The sequence below is a fragment of the Oncorhynchus mykiss genome, chromosome 28 (genome assembly GCF_013265735.2).
Source record: "Oncorhynchus mykiss isolate Arlee chromosome 28, USDA_OmykA_1.1, whole genome shotgun sequence".
NCBI classification, from domain to species: domain Eukaryota; kingdom Metazoa; phylum Chordata; class Actinopteri; order Salmoniformes; family Salmonidae; genus Oncorhynchus; species Oncorhynchus mykiss.
This window is the reverse complement of record NC_048592.1, coordinates 7,883,339-7,898,437: the sequence shown is the minus strand read 5'-3', so window position 1 is coordinate 7,898,437 and position 15,099 is coordinate 7,883,339. Positions and strand designations below refer to the sequence as shown.

General features: G+C 44.2%; 1 protein-coding gene across 4 annotated transcripts in view; it reads left to right on the top strand.

Annotated features, from left to right (window-relative positions):
- LOC110508438 (receptor-type tyrosine-protein phosphatase S) overlaps positions 1 to 14,546 on the top strand; it is a 96,327-nt gene extending 81,781 nt beyond the window's left edge. For all 4 annotated transcript variants that reach the window (XM_036965956.1, XM_036965959.1, XM_036965958.1 and 1 more), the window contains 9 exons: positions 539 to 658; positions 4,361 to 4,515; positions 4,765 to 5,050; positions 5,265 to 5,443; positions 5,633 to 5,759; positions 5,855 to 5,980; positions 6,942 to 7,096; positions 10,865 to 11,000; positions 11,670 to 14,546. In XM_036965956.1, coding sequence (XP_036821851.1) covers positions 539 to 658; positions 4,361 to 4,515; positions 4,765 to 5,050; positions 5,265 to 5,443; positions 5,633 to 5,759; positions 5,855 to 5,980; positions 6,942 to 7,096; positions 10,865 to 11,000; positions 11,670 to 11,738 — 1,353 coding nt within the window. In that variant the 3' untranslated portion in view covers positions 11,739 to 14,546. The remainder of the gene's footprint in view (positions 1 to 538; positions 659 to 4,360; positions 4,516 to 4,764; positions 5,051 to 5,264; positions 5,444 to 5,632; positions 5,760 to 5,854; positions 5,981 to 6,941; positions 7,097 to 10,864; positions 11,001 to 11,669) is intronic.
- Positions 14,547 to 15,099: the final 553 nt, after the last annotated feature.

Genomic DNA, 15,099 nt, shown 5'->3' with positions numbered 1-15,099 from the left:
GCCACTTTGAATGGGACTAGGGCTCTGTCATGCATTGTAATGTGCAGTCATCCACTCGTGTCATCCACTATTGAAGGGTGCTGTCATTCCCTGCTGTAGGTCAGAAGGGCTCTGTCGTCCACTGTAGGGCACTGTCATCTACTCAGTATCATCCAATACTGTAAATCACTGAAGGTTACTGGAAGGCTATCATCCACTATAGGGCACTTTTTAGGTCACAGTCATGAGTCATCCGCTGAGGATGATAGGGTACTGTCATCAGCTGTAATCTGCTGCCATCCATTGAAAGAAACTGACAGTCATTTTAGCATCAGAGCCATATTTAGATAATTAAGTAGGTCAAGACAATTAGGCTAATGGATTAGTCTCTTTTGATTATCAGAAGATGTTTTTCTATGAAAATGGCAATGACGATGATGGTAACGTCGACATTGAAGACGATGATGAAGATGAGCTTCTGCTGCTGATGATGAGATTACTGACAAGGATGATTTTGATAACAATGATGCTGATGAAAGTTTTTTTTTTCCTTCTGCAGGTAAAGTGTGACCAGTACTGGCCGACCCGTGGTTCTGAGACCTATGGGATGACCCAGGTCACCCTACTGGACACTATGGAACTGGCCACCTTCTGCGTGCGCACCTTCTCCCTGCACAAGGTCAGTACACACACACATGCATGCACGTACGCGCACAGGCACTCAAGCACACACACACACACACACACACACACACACACACACAAACTCCACCTCACCTCCCCTGTTCTCGTTTATCTTCTCCCACTCCCCCCTTTCTATTCTTCTGTTCATCTTGGTAAATCCATCGCCATTTGCTCTTGATTAATTTACTGTCATGCCCCATGACACTTCTACACTCTCAGCCAGCTAATGAACCAGAAACAATTTGAAGGGATTTGAATTCAAATCTCGACTGTCACCCTGTGAGAAAACAGCAGGGAGCAAAGGGGAAGGTGATTACACTGTAGTTAATGGAGCATTGGTTCTATCCAGTCAGCATTTCAGCCTGAACCTGTCATGATGCACTGTTACAGAGAGATTATCACTGTTAGAATCACACTACTTCCTGAATATTGTACTAATCTAGGAACTAGAGCCCTACCAAGCAGTGTCTCAAAACACACAGAAACTAGGCCAGCTGACTTTTAAGTGCTTTGAGGTACATTATTAATATATCAGTCATGAATATAGAGTACATACAGTGCATTTGGGAAAGTATTCAGACCCCTTTACTTTTTAATTTTTTTTTATGTTAGTGTCTTATTCTAAAATGAATTTAAACATTTTGAATTTAATGAATTTAAACAAATACCCCATAATGACAAAGCTAAAAACTGATATATCACATTACCTAAGTATTCAGACCCTTTACTCTGTAATTTGTTGAAGCACCTGGCAGCGATTACAGCCTCAAGTCTTTTTGGGTATGACACTACAAGCTTGGCACACCTGTATTTGGGGAGTTTCCGCCATTTTTCTCTGCAGATCCTCTCAAACTCTATCAGGTTGGATGGGGAGCAGCGCTGCACAACTATTTCCAGGTCTCTCCAGAGATGTTTGATTGGGTTCAAGTCCGGGCTCTGGCTGGGCCACTCAAGGACATTCAGAGACTTGTCTCGAAGCCACTCCTGTGTTGTCTTGGCTGTGTGCTTAGGGTCATTGTCCTGTTGGAAGTTGAACCTTCGCCCCAGTCTGAGGTCCTGAAGTGCTCTGGAGCAGGTTTTCATCAAGGATTTCTCTGTACTTTGCTCCATTTATCTTTCCCTCGATCCTGACTAGTCTCCCAGTTCCTGCCCCTGAAAAACATCCCCACAGCATGATGCTGCCACCACCATGCTTCACTGTAGGCATGATGCCAGGTTTATTCCAGATGTGATACTTGGCATTCAGGCCAAAGAGTTTAATCTTGTTTTCATCAGACCAGACAATCTTGTTCGTCGTGGTCTAAGAGTCGTCTAGGCGCCTTTTGGCAAACTCCAAGCAGGCTGTCATGTGCTTTTTACTGGGGAGTGGCATCCGTCTGGCCACTCTACATTAAAGGCCTGATTGGTGAAGTGTTGCAGAGTCATTCTGGAAGGTTCTCCTATCTCCACAGAGGAACTCTGGAGCTCTGTCAGAGTGACCATTGGGTTCTTGGTCACCTCCCTGTCCAAGGCCCTTCTCCCCCGATTGCTCAGTTTGGCCGGGCGGCCAGCTATAGGAAGAGTCTTGGTGGTTCCAAACTTCTTCCATTTAAGAATAATGTGGAGGCCATTCTGTTCTTCAGGCTCCTTCAACAATTGGACCTTATATAGACAGGTGCGTGCCTTACAAAACCATGTCCAATCAATTGAATTTACCACAGGTGGACTCCAATCAAGTTGTAGAAACATCTCAAGGATGATCAATGGAACAGGATGCACTTGAGCTCAATTTCGAGTCTCATAGCAAAGAGTCTGAAGACTTACAGTTGAAGTCGGAAGTTTAGATACATTTAGGTTGTAGTTATTAAAACTAGTTTTTCAACCACTCCACAAATTTCTTATTAACAAACTATAGTTTTGGCAAGTCGGTTAGGACATCTACTTTGCGCATGACACAAGTAATTTTTCCAAAAATTGTTTACATACAGATTATTTCACTTATAATTGACAGTATCACAATTCCAGTGGGTCAGAAGTTTACATACACTGAGTTGACTGTGCCTTTAAACAGTTTGGAAAATTCTAGAAAACGATGTCATGGCTTTAGAAGCTTCTGATAGGCTAATTTACATCATTTGAGTCAATTGAAGGTGTACCTGTGGATGTATTTCAAGGCCTACCTTCAAACTCAGTGCCTCTTTGCTTGACATCATGGGAAAATCAAAAGAAATCAGACAAGACCTCAGAACAAAAATTGTAGACCCCCACAAGTCTGGTTCATCCCAAAACTCCTGAAGGTACCACGTTCATCTGTACAAACAATAGTACGCAAGTATAAACACCATGGGACCACGCAGCCATCATACCGCTCAGTTATGTCTCCTAGAGACGAACGTACTTTGGTGCGAAAAGTGCAAATCAATCCCAGAACAACAGCAAACGAGCTTGTGAAGATGCTGGAGGAAACAGGTACAAATGTATCTATATCCACAGTAAAACGAGTCCTATATCAACATAACCTGAATGGCCGCTCAGTAAGGAAGAAGACACTGCTCCAAAAACCGCCATAAAAAAGCAGACTACGGTTTGCAACTGCACATGGGGACAAAGATCGTACTTTTTGGAGTAATGTCCTCTGGTCTGATGAAACAAAAAGAACTGTTTAGCCATAATGACCATCGTTATGCTTGGAGGAAAAAGGGGGAGGCTTGCAAGCCGAATAACACCATCCCAACCGTGAAGCACAGAGGTAGCAACATCATGTTGTGGGGGTGCTTTGCTGCACTGGTGCACTTCACAAAATAGATGGCATCATGAGGAAAGGAAAATTATGTGGATATATTGAAGCAACATCTCAAGACATCAGTCAGCAAGTTAAAGCTTGGTTGCAAATGGGTCTTCCAAATGGACAATGATACTGGACAAGCACACTTCCAAAGTTGTGGCAAAATGGCTTAAGGAAAACAAAGTTAAGGTATTGGAGTGGCCATCACAAAGCCCTGACCTCAATCGTATAGAACATATGTAGGACAGAACTGAAAAATTGTGTGCGAGCAAGGAGGCCTACAAACCTGACTCACTTGTGGAAGGCTACCCAAAACATTTGACCCAAGTTAAACAATTCAAAGGCAATGCTACCAAATACTAATTGAGTATGTAAACTTCTGACCCACTGGGAATGTGATGAAAGATATAAAAGCTGAAATAAATAATTATCTCTAGTATTATTCAGACATTCTTAAAATAAAGTGATGATCCTAACTGACCTAAAACAGGGAATTTTTACTTGGATTAAATATCAGGAAATGTATTTGGCTAAGGTGTATGTAATCTTCCGACTTCAACTGTATGTAAATAAGGTATTTTTGTTTTTTATTTGTAATTAATGTGCCAAAAAATCTGAAAACGTGTTTTCTCTTTGTCATTATGAGGTATTGTGTGTAGATTGATGAGTGAAAACATGTATTTAATCCATTTAGAGTAACGCTGTAACGTCACAAAATGTAGAAAAGGGGAAGGAGTCAGAATACTTTCCAAATACAGTGCATGTCAATTCATATATTATGTAATGTTTGGAAGCATAATAATTATCAAGTACATGGGGAGAACACAGATTATTTTGTTTGGTTTCTGAAAGTACCCCTCTCTCCCTTCTGCTGTGTCTCATACAGTAGTAATGGTGATGGCACTAATAATGCTCTCCTCTCCCTTCTCTCAGAGTGGTAGTAGTGAACGGAGGGAGGTGCGTCAGTTCCAGTTCACTGCCTGGCCGGACCACGGAGTACCAGAGTACCCCACCCCGTTCCTTGCCTTCCTACGCAGGGTTAAAGCCTGCAACCCCCCTGACGCAGGTCCTGTCATCGCACACTGCAGGTAGGAGGACACACAAGCACACATATACCCACACACACATATACCACACACCTGCGACACGCACGCACACACACACTCACACACACACACACACACACACGCGCGCGCGCACACACACACACACACACACACACACACACACACAGACACACACACGCGCACCCTGGATCCAGTCAGCCATATATGACAGGCTGTCCTGACGAATGACCACTGATAGCTCAGACCCCCCCCCCTGTTTCTCTCTCTCAGTGCGGGCGTGGGCCGCACCGGCTGCTTCATCGTGATCGACGCCATGCTGGAGAGAATCAGACACGAGCGCACGGCCGACGTCTACGGTCACGTGACCCTGATGAGGTCCCAGCGGAACTACATGGTGCAGACGGAGGACCAGTACGGCTTCATCCACGAGGCGCTGCTGGAAGCAGTGGCTTGTGGGAACACGGAGGTGGCGGCCAGGAGCCTGTTCTCCTACATGCAGAAGCTGGGCCAGGTGGAGAATGGAGAGCACGTCACCGGCATGGAGCTGGAATTCAAGGTGAACATATCAACACAGTAGCATAGAAATATAGTGGATAGAATAGAGACATGTAGAAATATAGTTCAAATACAGAGATATGCCAGTCAGAAATAGGTTCACAATCAGAAATACTTGGTAATTTGGAATTAAAATTGGTTTTGGTGTAGTACAATGCTTCAAAAAGCAATCCTCTCTGTATCTCTCCCTCTCTACTTTCCTCTCTCTCCTTCAGCGTCTGGCCAACACAAAAGCCCACACGTCTCGGTTTGTCAGTGCCAACCTGCCGTGTAACAAGTTCAAGAACCGCCTGGTCAACATCATGCCCTACGAGACCACCCGTGTCTGTCTGCAGCCAATCAGAGGCCTGGAGGGCTCAGACTACATCAACGCCAGCTACATCGATGGATACAGGTACGTCTCAACCATAGAAATAGAAATAGTAGAATAGACATCCCAATTCAAGACACTGTTCCATTACTAAATTGCTTTTGCATAGATATAAAACCCTAGGAAGTTTAATCTGTGCCTCAAACTGTCCACCATCTTGACTTGGACCAGGTCTGATAAGCTATGTTAAACTTGCTAGTTTTATCTTTATAGGCAGCAGAGAGGTTACATCGCCACCCAGGGTCCACTGGCTGAGACCACAGAAGACTTCTGGAGAATGCTGTGGGAACACAACTCTACCATCGTTGTCATGCTCACTAAACTGAGAGAGATGGGACGGGTAAGGTTACGCACACACATGCACGCAAGCACCCACCTACTCACACACATACACGCACACACGTGCCATCTCTGTTCCTTTGTGTGTCTCTACAGGAGAAGTGCCATCAGTACTGGCCTGCGGAGCGTTCAGCCAGGTACCAGTACTTTGTAGTGGATCCCATGGCTGAATACAACATGCCCCAGTACATCCTCAGAGAGTTCAAAGTCACTGACGCAAGGGTGAGTGTGTGTGTGAGTCTGAGTGTGTGAGAGTGTTTTTGTGTGTGCAACATTTCCACAATACTCTCTATCCTCCTCAGACAAGTCAAGGTCAATGACGCGTGACTATTTATGCTTGTGTGTGTGTTGTAAATGTAACTGCGAATTACTTATCCCCTTTGTAGGGTGTTTTATATTGTAATCAGTCACCTCTCCCCCTTATTGTCCATCTATCAGGGGAGTTTGTGAGGGCCCTGGTAGCTAGCATGTTCAATCGACCCACCGTAGATGACTCTAGTCAACCCTGTCCTCTCCTAACGCCCTGAACGTGTGTGTGTGTGTGTGTGTGTGTGTGTGCATGCTTGCCCTCCTCTGTGTGTGTGTGTGTGTGTGTGTGTGTGTGTGTGTGTGTGTGTGTGTGTGTGTGTGTGTGTGTGTGTGTGTGTGTGTGTGTGTGTGTGTGTGCATGCTTGCCCTCCTCTCTCTCTCTGTGTGTGTGTGTGTGTGTGTGTGTGTGTGTGTGTGTGTGTGTGTGTGTGTGTGTGTGTGTGTGTGTGTGTGTGTGTGTGTGTGTGTGTGTGTGTGTGTGTGTGTGTGTGTGTGTGTTGATAAGCCTTTCCTGACGGCCCATTAACAGATGTTGTATTGATCTCTGTGGAGTCAGGTTGTCTGAGCAGAGAAAATATGTAATTGGCTACAGACAGACAGGCTCCAGAGCCAGGCAGACAGGATTTATACACACATAGATCAGAGAGAGAAGATGAGGAGGGTAGGTGGTCAAAAACCAGAACCAGACCTGCAACCTTACTAGAAAACAGAACTCTGTCTGAATAGATAGTAGAATAGTTTGATTGGTAAAAGCAGTAGGAGGGAAATCTTGCATTCACTTTTCCAATCACGTACAGAGAGCAGTGTTTACTGGTAAAAATAAGGAGGAAGGAAGGGTGTATGTCACTTCTTCTTCCTTCCACTCTCCCATCAGGATGGCCAATCGCGGACAGTTCGTCAGTTTCAGTTCACTGATTGGCCAGAGCAGGGAGTTCCGAAATCTGGAGAGGGCTTCATCGACTTCATTGGCCAGGTGCACAAAACCAAGGAGCAGTTTGGTCAGGACGGCCCAATCAGTGTCCATTGCAGGTAATAGCTATAGGTTTTGATTAACCATGCATTGCCCGTATAGACTTCACACATCTGTTATTCCCCATTACTGCTGTATAAAGATTTTCCAAGATGGCGTAGCAGTCGGATGTGTATTTCTCTTGTCCCGTCTTGTGCATAGTCGTTTTCCTCGTCGAATATTTTGTATTTATTTTAATCTCACTTTCCATCTACAAACTGAATATACTTTCCTGCAACCCGCCTCACCCAATGTTGTATGGATCTGCTATTTTATACTTTAGAATCGGAACCCCAATCAGAAGTTAGCCAGCTAACTAGCTAGTAGCTAGTAGTCAGTTAGCCACTGCTAGCGGTCTTCACCGTTAACTTGGAAACCAGCCAGCTTCAGCTCGGTCAATACCTGCCAGTCTGCCCAGCGCGATATCAACCCAGAGCATATCGGACAACTTTTTCTCTACCTCATCACCAGATTCTTGCCACAAGCCCTGGTCCATTACACCGGATCATCGCAGCTAGCTAGCTGCATTTGAGTGGCTACTGCTGGCTAACGCCTCTGTCCCAAAGCAAGCACCAGTTAGTCTTGAGCTAGCCTTGAGCTAGGCCCATCTTCCAGCTAACCGAAGAGGTCTACCATCTAATTGGGCTACAATACCTCTTTTGCCAATTGGCCAGGACCCTTTATTGCCGACACATAGCCCTGCCGATCCATCACGACTGGTCTGCCGACGTAATCGTCCGAGGTGGTTTCAACAGGCTCTTCCATTGCGACATCTGCTATCTCTGGCCCTCTAGCTGTCAGAATTGCCGTTTCTCCAGCTCGCCTAGCGTAGTAGCGACTACTGAACGGCTCCCTGATGCACCTGTTGCTGCTCATTGGACCCTATGATCACTCGGCTACACATGCCTCTCTCTAATGTTAATAATATGCCTTGTCTTCTGCTGTTTTGGTTAGTTATTATTGCAGCCCCCAGCACCACTCCTATTCCCCAGGTGCTCTCATTTGTTGACTTCTGTAACCGTAAAAGCATTGGTTTCATGCATGTTAACATCAGAAGCCTCCTCTCCAAGTTTGTTTTATTCACTGCTTTAGCACACTCCACCAACCCTGATGTCCTTGCCGTGTCTGAATCCTGGCTTAGGAAGGCCACCAAAAATTCAGAAATTTCCATCCCCAACTACATTTTCCGACAAGATAGAACTGCCGAAGGCAGCGGAGTTGCAATCTACTGCAGAGATAGCCTGCAGAGCTCTGTCATACTATCCAGGTCTGTGCCCAATCAATTTCAGCTTCTACTTTTAAAAATCCACCTTTCCAGAAACAAGTCTCTCACCGTTACCGCTTATTATAGACCCAGCCCCCAGCTGTGCCCTGGACACCATATGTGAATTGATCGCCCCCCATCTATCTTCAGAGTTCGTACTGTTAGGTGACCTAAACTGGGATATGCTTAACACGCCTAGGGGTAGCCAGGCGTTTTCTAGAGGATTGCGGTCAGGGCTTTGTGATGGCCACTCCAATTCCTTGACTTTGTTGTCCTTAAGCCATTTTGCCACAACTTTGGAAGTATGCTTGGGGTCACTGTCCATTTGGAAGACTCATTTGCAACCAAGCTTGAACTTCAATCCAATCATAACGATGGTCATTATGGTTAACAGTTATATTTTTGTTTCATCAGACCAGAGGACATAACTCCAGAAAGTATGATCTTAGTCCCCATGTGCAGTTGCAATCCGTAGTCTGGCTTTTTTTATGGCGGTTTTGGAGCAGTAGCTTCTTCCTTGCTGGGCGGCCTTTCAGGTTATGTCGATATAGGACTCGTTTTACTGTGGATATAGATACGTTTGTACCTGTTTCCTCCAGCATCTTCACAAGGTTCTTTGCTGTTGTTCTGGGATTGATTTGCCCTTTTCGCACCAAAGTACGTTCATCTCTGGGAGACAGAACGTGTCTCCTTCCTGAGTGGTATGACGGTTGCATGATCCCATGATGTTTACACTTGCGTACCATTGTTTGTACAGATGAAGGTGGTACCTTCAGGCGTTTGGAAATTGCTCCCTAGGATGAACCAGACTTGTGGAGGTCTACAATTGTTTTTATGAGGTCTTGGCTGACTTCTTTTGATTTTCCCATGATGTCAAGAAGAGAGGCACAGAGTTTGAAGGTAGGCCTTGAAATGCATCCACAGGTACACCTCCAATTGACTCAAATGATGTCAATTATCCTAACAGAAGCTTCTAAAGCCATGACATAATTTTCTGGAATTTTCCAAGCTGTTTAAAGGCACAGTCAACTCAGTGTATGTAAACTTCTAATTCACTGGAATTATGATACAGTGAATTATAAATGAAATAATCTGTCTGTAAACAATTGTTGGAAAAACGACTTGTGTCATTCACAAAGTACATGTCCTAACCGACTTGCCTAAACTATAGTTTGTTAACAAGACATTTGTGAAGTGGTTGAAAAACAAGTTTGAATGACTACAACCTAAGTGTGTGTAAACTTCCGACTTCAACTGTATATCCATCCTGCCCTGCCTTTCTAAAATCTTTGAAAGCCAAGTTAACAAACAGATCACAAACCATTTCGAATCACACCGAACCTTCTCCACTATGCAATCTGGTTTCCGAGCTGGTCATGGGTGCACCTCATCCACGCTCAAGGTCCTAAACGATATCATAACCGCCATCGATAAAAAACAGTACTGTGCAACCGTCTTCATCGACCCGGCCAACTTTTTCGACTCTATCAATCACCACATTCTTATCGGCAGACTCAATAGCCTTGGTTTCTCAAATGACTGCCTTGCCTGAAACACAAACTACTTGTCAGACAGAGTTCAGTGTGTCAAATCGGAGGGCCTGTTGTCCGGACCTCTGACATTCTCTATGGGGGTGCCACAGGGTTCAATTCTCAGGCAGACTCTTTTCTCTGTATATATCAATGATGTCGCTCTTGCTGCTTGTGATTCTCTGATCCACCTCTCCGCAGACGACACCATTCTGCATACATCTGGCCCTTCTTTGGACACTGTGTTAACAAGCCTCCAAACGAGCATCAAGGCCATACAACACTCCTTCCGTGGCCTCCAACTGCTTTTAAAACTAAATGCATGCTCTTCAACTGATTGCTGCCTCTGGACGGCTCTGACTTAGAATATGTGGACAACTACAAATACCTAGGTGTCTGGTTAGACTGTAAACTCTCCTTCCAGACTCACATGAAGCATCTCCAATCCAAAATGTAATCTAGAATTGGCTTCCTATTTCGCAACAAAGCATCCTTCACTCATGCTGCCAAACATACCGTCGTAAAACTGACTATCCTATCGAACCTTGACTTCCGCGATGTCATTTACAAAATAGCCTCCAACACCCTACTCAGCAAACTGGATGTAGTCTTTCACAGTGCCATCCGTTTTCTCTATGGCCTATTTATTGCCTTACCTCCCTAATCTTCTACATTTGCACACACTGTACATAGCTTTTTCTATTGTGTTATTGACTGTATGTTTGTTTATGTGTAACTCTGTATTGTTGTTTTTGTCGCACTGCTTTGCTTTATCTTGGCCAGGTCGCAGTTGTAAATTAGAACTTGTTCTCAACTGGCTTACCTGGTTAAATAAAGGTGAAATAAAATACAAAATAGTAGTCTGGCTGACATATTGGTAAGTTCAGAGCTGGTATTTGTTTGACCCGCGTGTGTGTGTGTGTGTGTGTGTGTGTGCGTGTGTGTGTGTGTGTGTGTGTGTGTGTGTGTGTGTGTGTGTGTGTGTGTGTGTGCAGTGCGGGTGTAGGGCGAACTGGAGTCTTCATCACTCTGAGCATTGTTCTGGAGAGGATGCGTTACGAGGGAGCTGTGGACATCTTCCAGACAGTGAAGATGCTGAGGACACAACGCCCTGCTATGGTACAGACGGAGGTAGGCTTCACAGACACCACGCCCTGCCATGGGGCAGACGGAGGTAGGCTTCACAGACACAACGCCCTGCCATGGGGCAGACGGAGGTAGGCTTCACAGACACAACGCCCTGCTATGGTGCAGACGGAGGTAGGCTTCACAGACACAACGCCCTGCCATGGGGTAGACGGAGGTAGGCTTCACAGACACAACGCCCTGCCATGGTGCAGACGGAGGTAGGCTTCACAGACACAACGCCCTGCCACTGTGCTTCACAGACACAACACCCTGCCATGGTGCAGACAGAGGTAGGCTTCACAGACACAACACCCTGCCATGGGGCAGAAGGAGGTAGGTTTCACAGACACAACGCCCTGCCATGGTGCAGACGGAGGTAGGCTTCACAGACACAACACCCTGCCATGGTGCAGAAGGAGGTAGGTTTCACAGACACAACGCCCTGCCACTGTGCAGACGGAGGTAGACTTCCCAGACACACCGATTACCTCTCCAATTATAAAATGGTTTGTTGAGAAATGGACAGATATTGCTAGATTTTTTTTTTTTCATTCATTCATAGAGATAGCAGACCCCCTCACTAGCTACACTAGCTACACTAGCTACATGTCCATGTCAGTTATCAATATACTGCACTAGACAGAAATCTGTCTATTCTTTATTTTTGTTCAGGATGAGTACCAGTTCTCCTACCAGGCTGCCCTGGAGTACCTGGGGAGTTTTGACCACTATGCAACCTAAGAGAGGAGAGGAACTGTCATCCCTCCTTCCTTCTGCTCAGATAGAGGTCCACAGAGAAACAAGGAACAACCAACGAGAGAAGCAGGCTGGAAAACGACAAAACAATGAACCTTAAATCCCACCTGAGGGACGACACTACTAACAAGGAGTAATTATTACAAGAACATCAGCTACAAACAAAACAACAACAACAACAACAACGAGATGAATGTCAAAGAAAACCTGCGCTCTCAGGAAAGACCTGGAAAGGGTGTGTTGGGAGTCGGAGACAGACTACTACATGTGTAATCCTGCTTATTCTTCTTACCTCAGTGTTCAAAATGTGGAGGACTTATAATACCTGTGTGTGTTGTGGTCAGCTATTTCAAAAATGAAACCAGTGAAAAACAAAAACTGCTTCAGAAACAGGAGTTGTGATATGTGTGTGTAAAAAAATACAAGGACACAAAAAGCCTGGATATTTGCTGCACCCTAAATGGGTTTTTGTGTTATTATCTTTCTATCTATGGGTTAAGTGTACGAGGTGTGAAAGTGCAAAGGTGAACGTTTTCATGTGTCTGTCGTTCTGCATTCTGGTGTCTGTTGCTGCCAGAGCTAGTCCTGGCTTAACCTGAGCACAGTTTTAGACAGAGGACTAAACCTAGTCCTAGACATCAAAGTAGGACTAGAGGGACGGTTTGAGCTGCATGTCCGTGATTGGACGCCAGACTCTCCTACCCACAGTGCCAAGAGAAACCACGCTGTTCCTGGGCAGATGGAAAATGTACTTTGACCTCTGATGAGGAGGAATGGTGCCCTACTATCTGTACATCCAGCTTACAATACATGAGCAGTAAACTCACAGATCTAGAATCAGTTTACCATCCTTAAATTGTAACCTAAACCATTTGGTTGAAAAAGCTAAATTGACCTTGATCAGTGTCTGGGGGCAACTTCACCCTACTCCAAGTGGGGATCAATATTATTACAAGTCAATGTTTGGTCATCCATGCTTACTTGCTATTGCTGACATCATATTTCATAACCTAATGACAGTAAAGGTTAAACACAGATTAGGCAATTCCATGTCAATCCCAGCTAGTCATTCAAGGGGTTCCATGTATGAATTGAATGTTGTCTATATTTTTCTTGGAGGGCCATTTCGATGAATGAACAGAATTTCAAATAATGGTATTTTTTTGGGGTCAATTTCCAGCTTCTGCAGAAACAATTGTAAGGATCCTATTCATTGTGGTTCGGTGTCTTTGCCTTATGTTTCACCTGGTTGGTTCTCTGCAGCTTAGGCTGTATCCCATGTACCTGAGCTAAGCATTGAGTGTCATGATGTAGCTTACACCTATTTGAAGCTTATACCTATTGAACCTATTTGAACACCTATTTGAAGCTTATACCTATTGAACCTATTTGAACACCTATTTGAATTGTCACTATACATTGGAATGGTCCTGATGGCTCAGTGGGTTGGAGCCGGGTTATGACAGCATTAAGGTTGTGGGTTCAATTCCTGCTTGGGGCTACGTATATGGTACTGAATATGTGTGTTAACCGCGAGTTGCTTTGGATGAAATTAGTTTTGCTTGTTAAACAATGTAAATCCCAACGGGTTGAGAGTAGAAGAAAGAGGTTTGAACTCAAACTCAACCCACTCTCTTCCTCTCAGTCTCTCCCTCGGCTCACAGTGGCTCTTTACATCTTCGCTCCGGTTTCTCTCTGCTCGTAGTCTTACTGTGCAGACAAAAAAAAAAAACGAACGACACAACTCGATGCTTTCACCTCAAGTCCACTCCGACATTCCCCACCATCCCTTGAGATGTTGTCCTCTTCTCTTATTGATTTGATGTACTATAATCTGCTTCCCCAGATACGTCGTGATTGTAGAGCACAGTATGGTTTATCGTACATGAACTTGAGCTGTACATACCGTCTGACGTATAGAGTTCTTTATAGTACATAGGCCTGAGCATAAGGCGTACATACAGTACAACACGCATAATTATGTATTATTTTAAAAAAGAGCCTTATTGTTATTGTTGACTTTGTCAAATATTTATTTGATATGATTTTTTAATATTTATTATCATTCTATTTTGTTACTGTTATTAAGACTTGATTTTTTACTATTGGTTGATTTGTTTATTCATAGTTTTATTTGGGAAAATAACCGAATATAACCAATGAGATGTTGTTTACTTGGCAAGCCAATTTTACTGTATGATATCGTCAATGTTTTTTTAATTGTCTTTTTTATTTGCTTTAGTACAATGTGTACAGCACTCTGTGTAGAGTGCTATTTGATACTGATGTCCTCATAGATAGATACTTAGAGCCAGACCTAGTTCCAGTTCAGTGACTCCCCCCACCCCCATTATCATAGCTAAAGTGGTACGATCCGATCGCCAATACGGCGGCATAGATAGAGAGTTTAAACGGTCGAGGAAAGTACAGTAGTTGTTGAAAGTCTATGCTACACTGTTCAATTATAGTGTGCTACTATAGATCGAAGGAGTATATGATAGCATTTTGGGACAAATGGTGGGGAAAGTATTTAACAATTCAGTTATCCGAATATGAAATTTAAGTTGGGTCCAAAAGTTTATCTGGTGTGACTTAACATTTTAATGATTAAAATATAAATATACCTGAAATGAAAGACCCACAGACTAAACATGTGACATCAAGTAAGGGCCAGTTTCTATGGCATCACATATATCCTGTTACCTAGTAACTGTTATTTTCTTTAAAACCCTGGTTGTAGATAGTATTGTATGTTGACTTTGTATTAAAAGCAGGATGATTGAAGATACAGCATAATGAGTCATTTGGTTCCTCTGTCATTGTTTGTGATTGTCTGACAACTGGCTGCAAATTATACACTGTAAAAGTATAGGAAGATAACACAGCAGAAGCAAGGGAGGAAGCCTTTGTGATGAGATACATTTCAAGAAGAAAGGTGTGAAGTGTATCTTTCTCCACTAGGTGGTGTCCAACTACCTATCTAGAAAGAACATTTCAATTTATTTTACTAGGCAAGTCAGTTAAGAAACAAATTCTTATTTACAATGACGGCCTACCGGGGAACAGTGGGTTAACTGCCTTGTTCAGGGGCAGAACAACCGATGTTTACCTTGTCAGCTCGGGGATTCAATCCAGCAACCTTTCTGTTACTGGCCCAACACTCTAACCACTAGTCTACCTGCCGCCCCAACATGTAGGCTACATGCCGCCCCAACTGGTAAAGGTGAGCCCCAACATGTAGGCTACATGCCGCCCCAACTGGTAAAGGTGAGCCCCAACACGTAGGCTACATGTCGCCCCAACTGGTAAAGGTGAGCCCCAACACGTAGGCTACATGCCGCCCCAA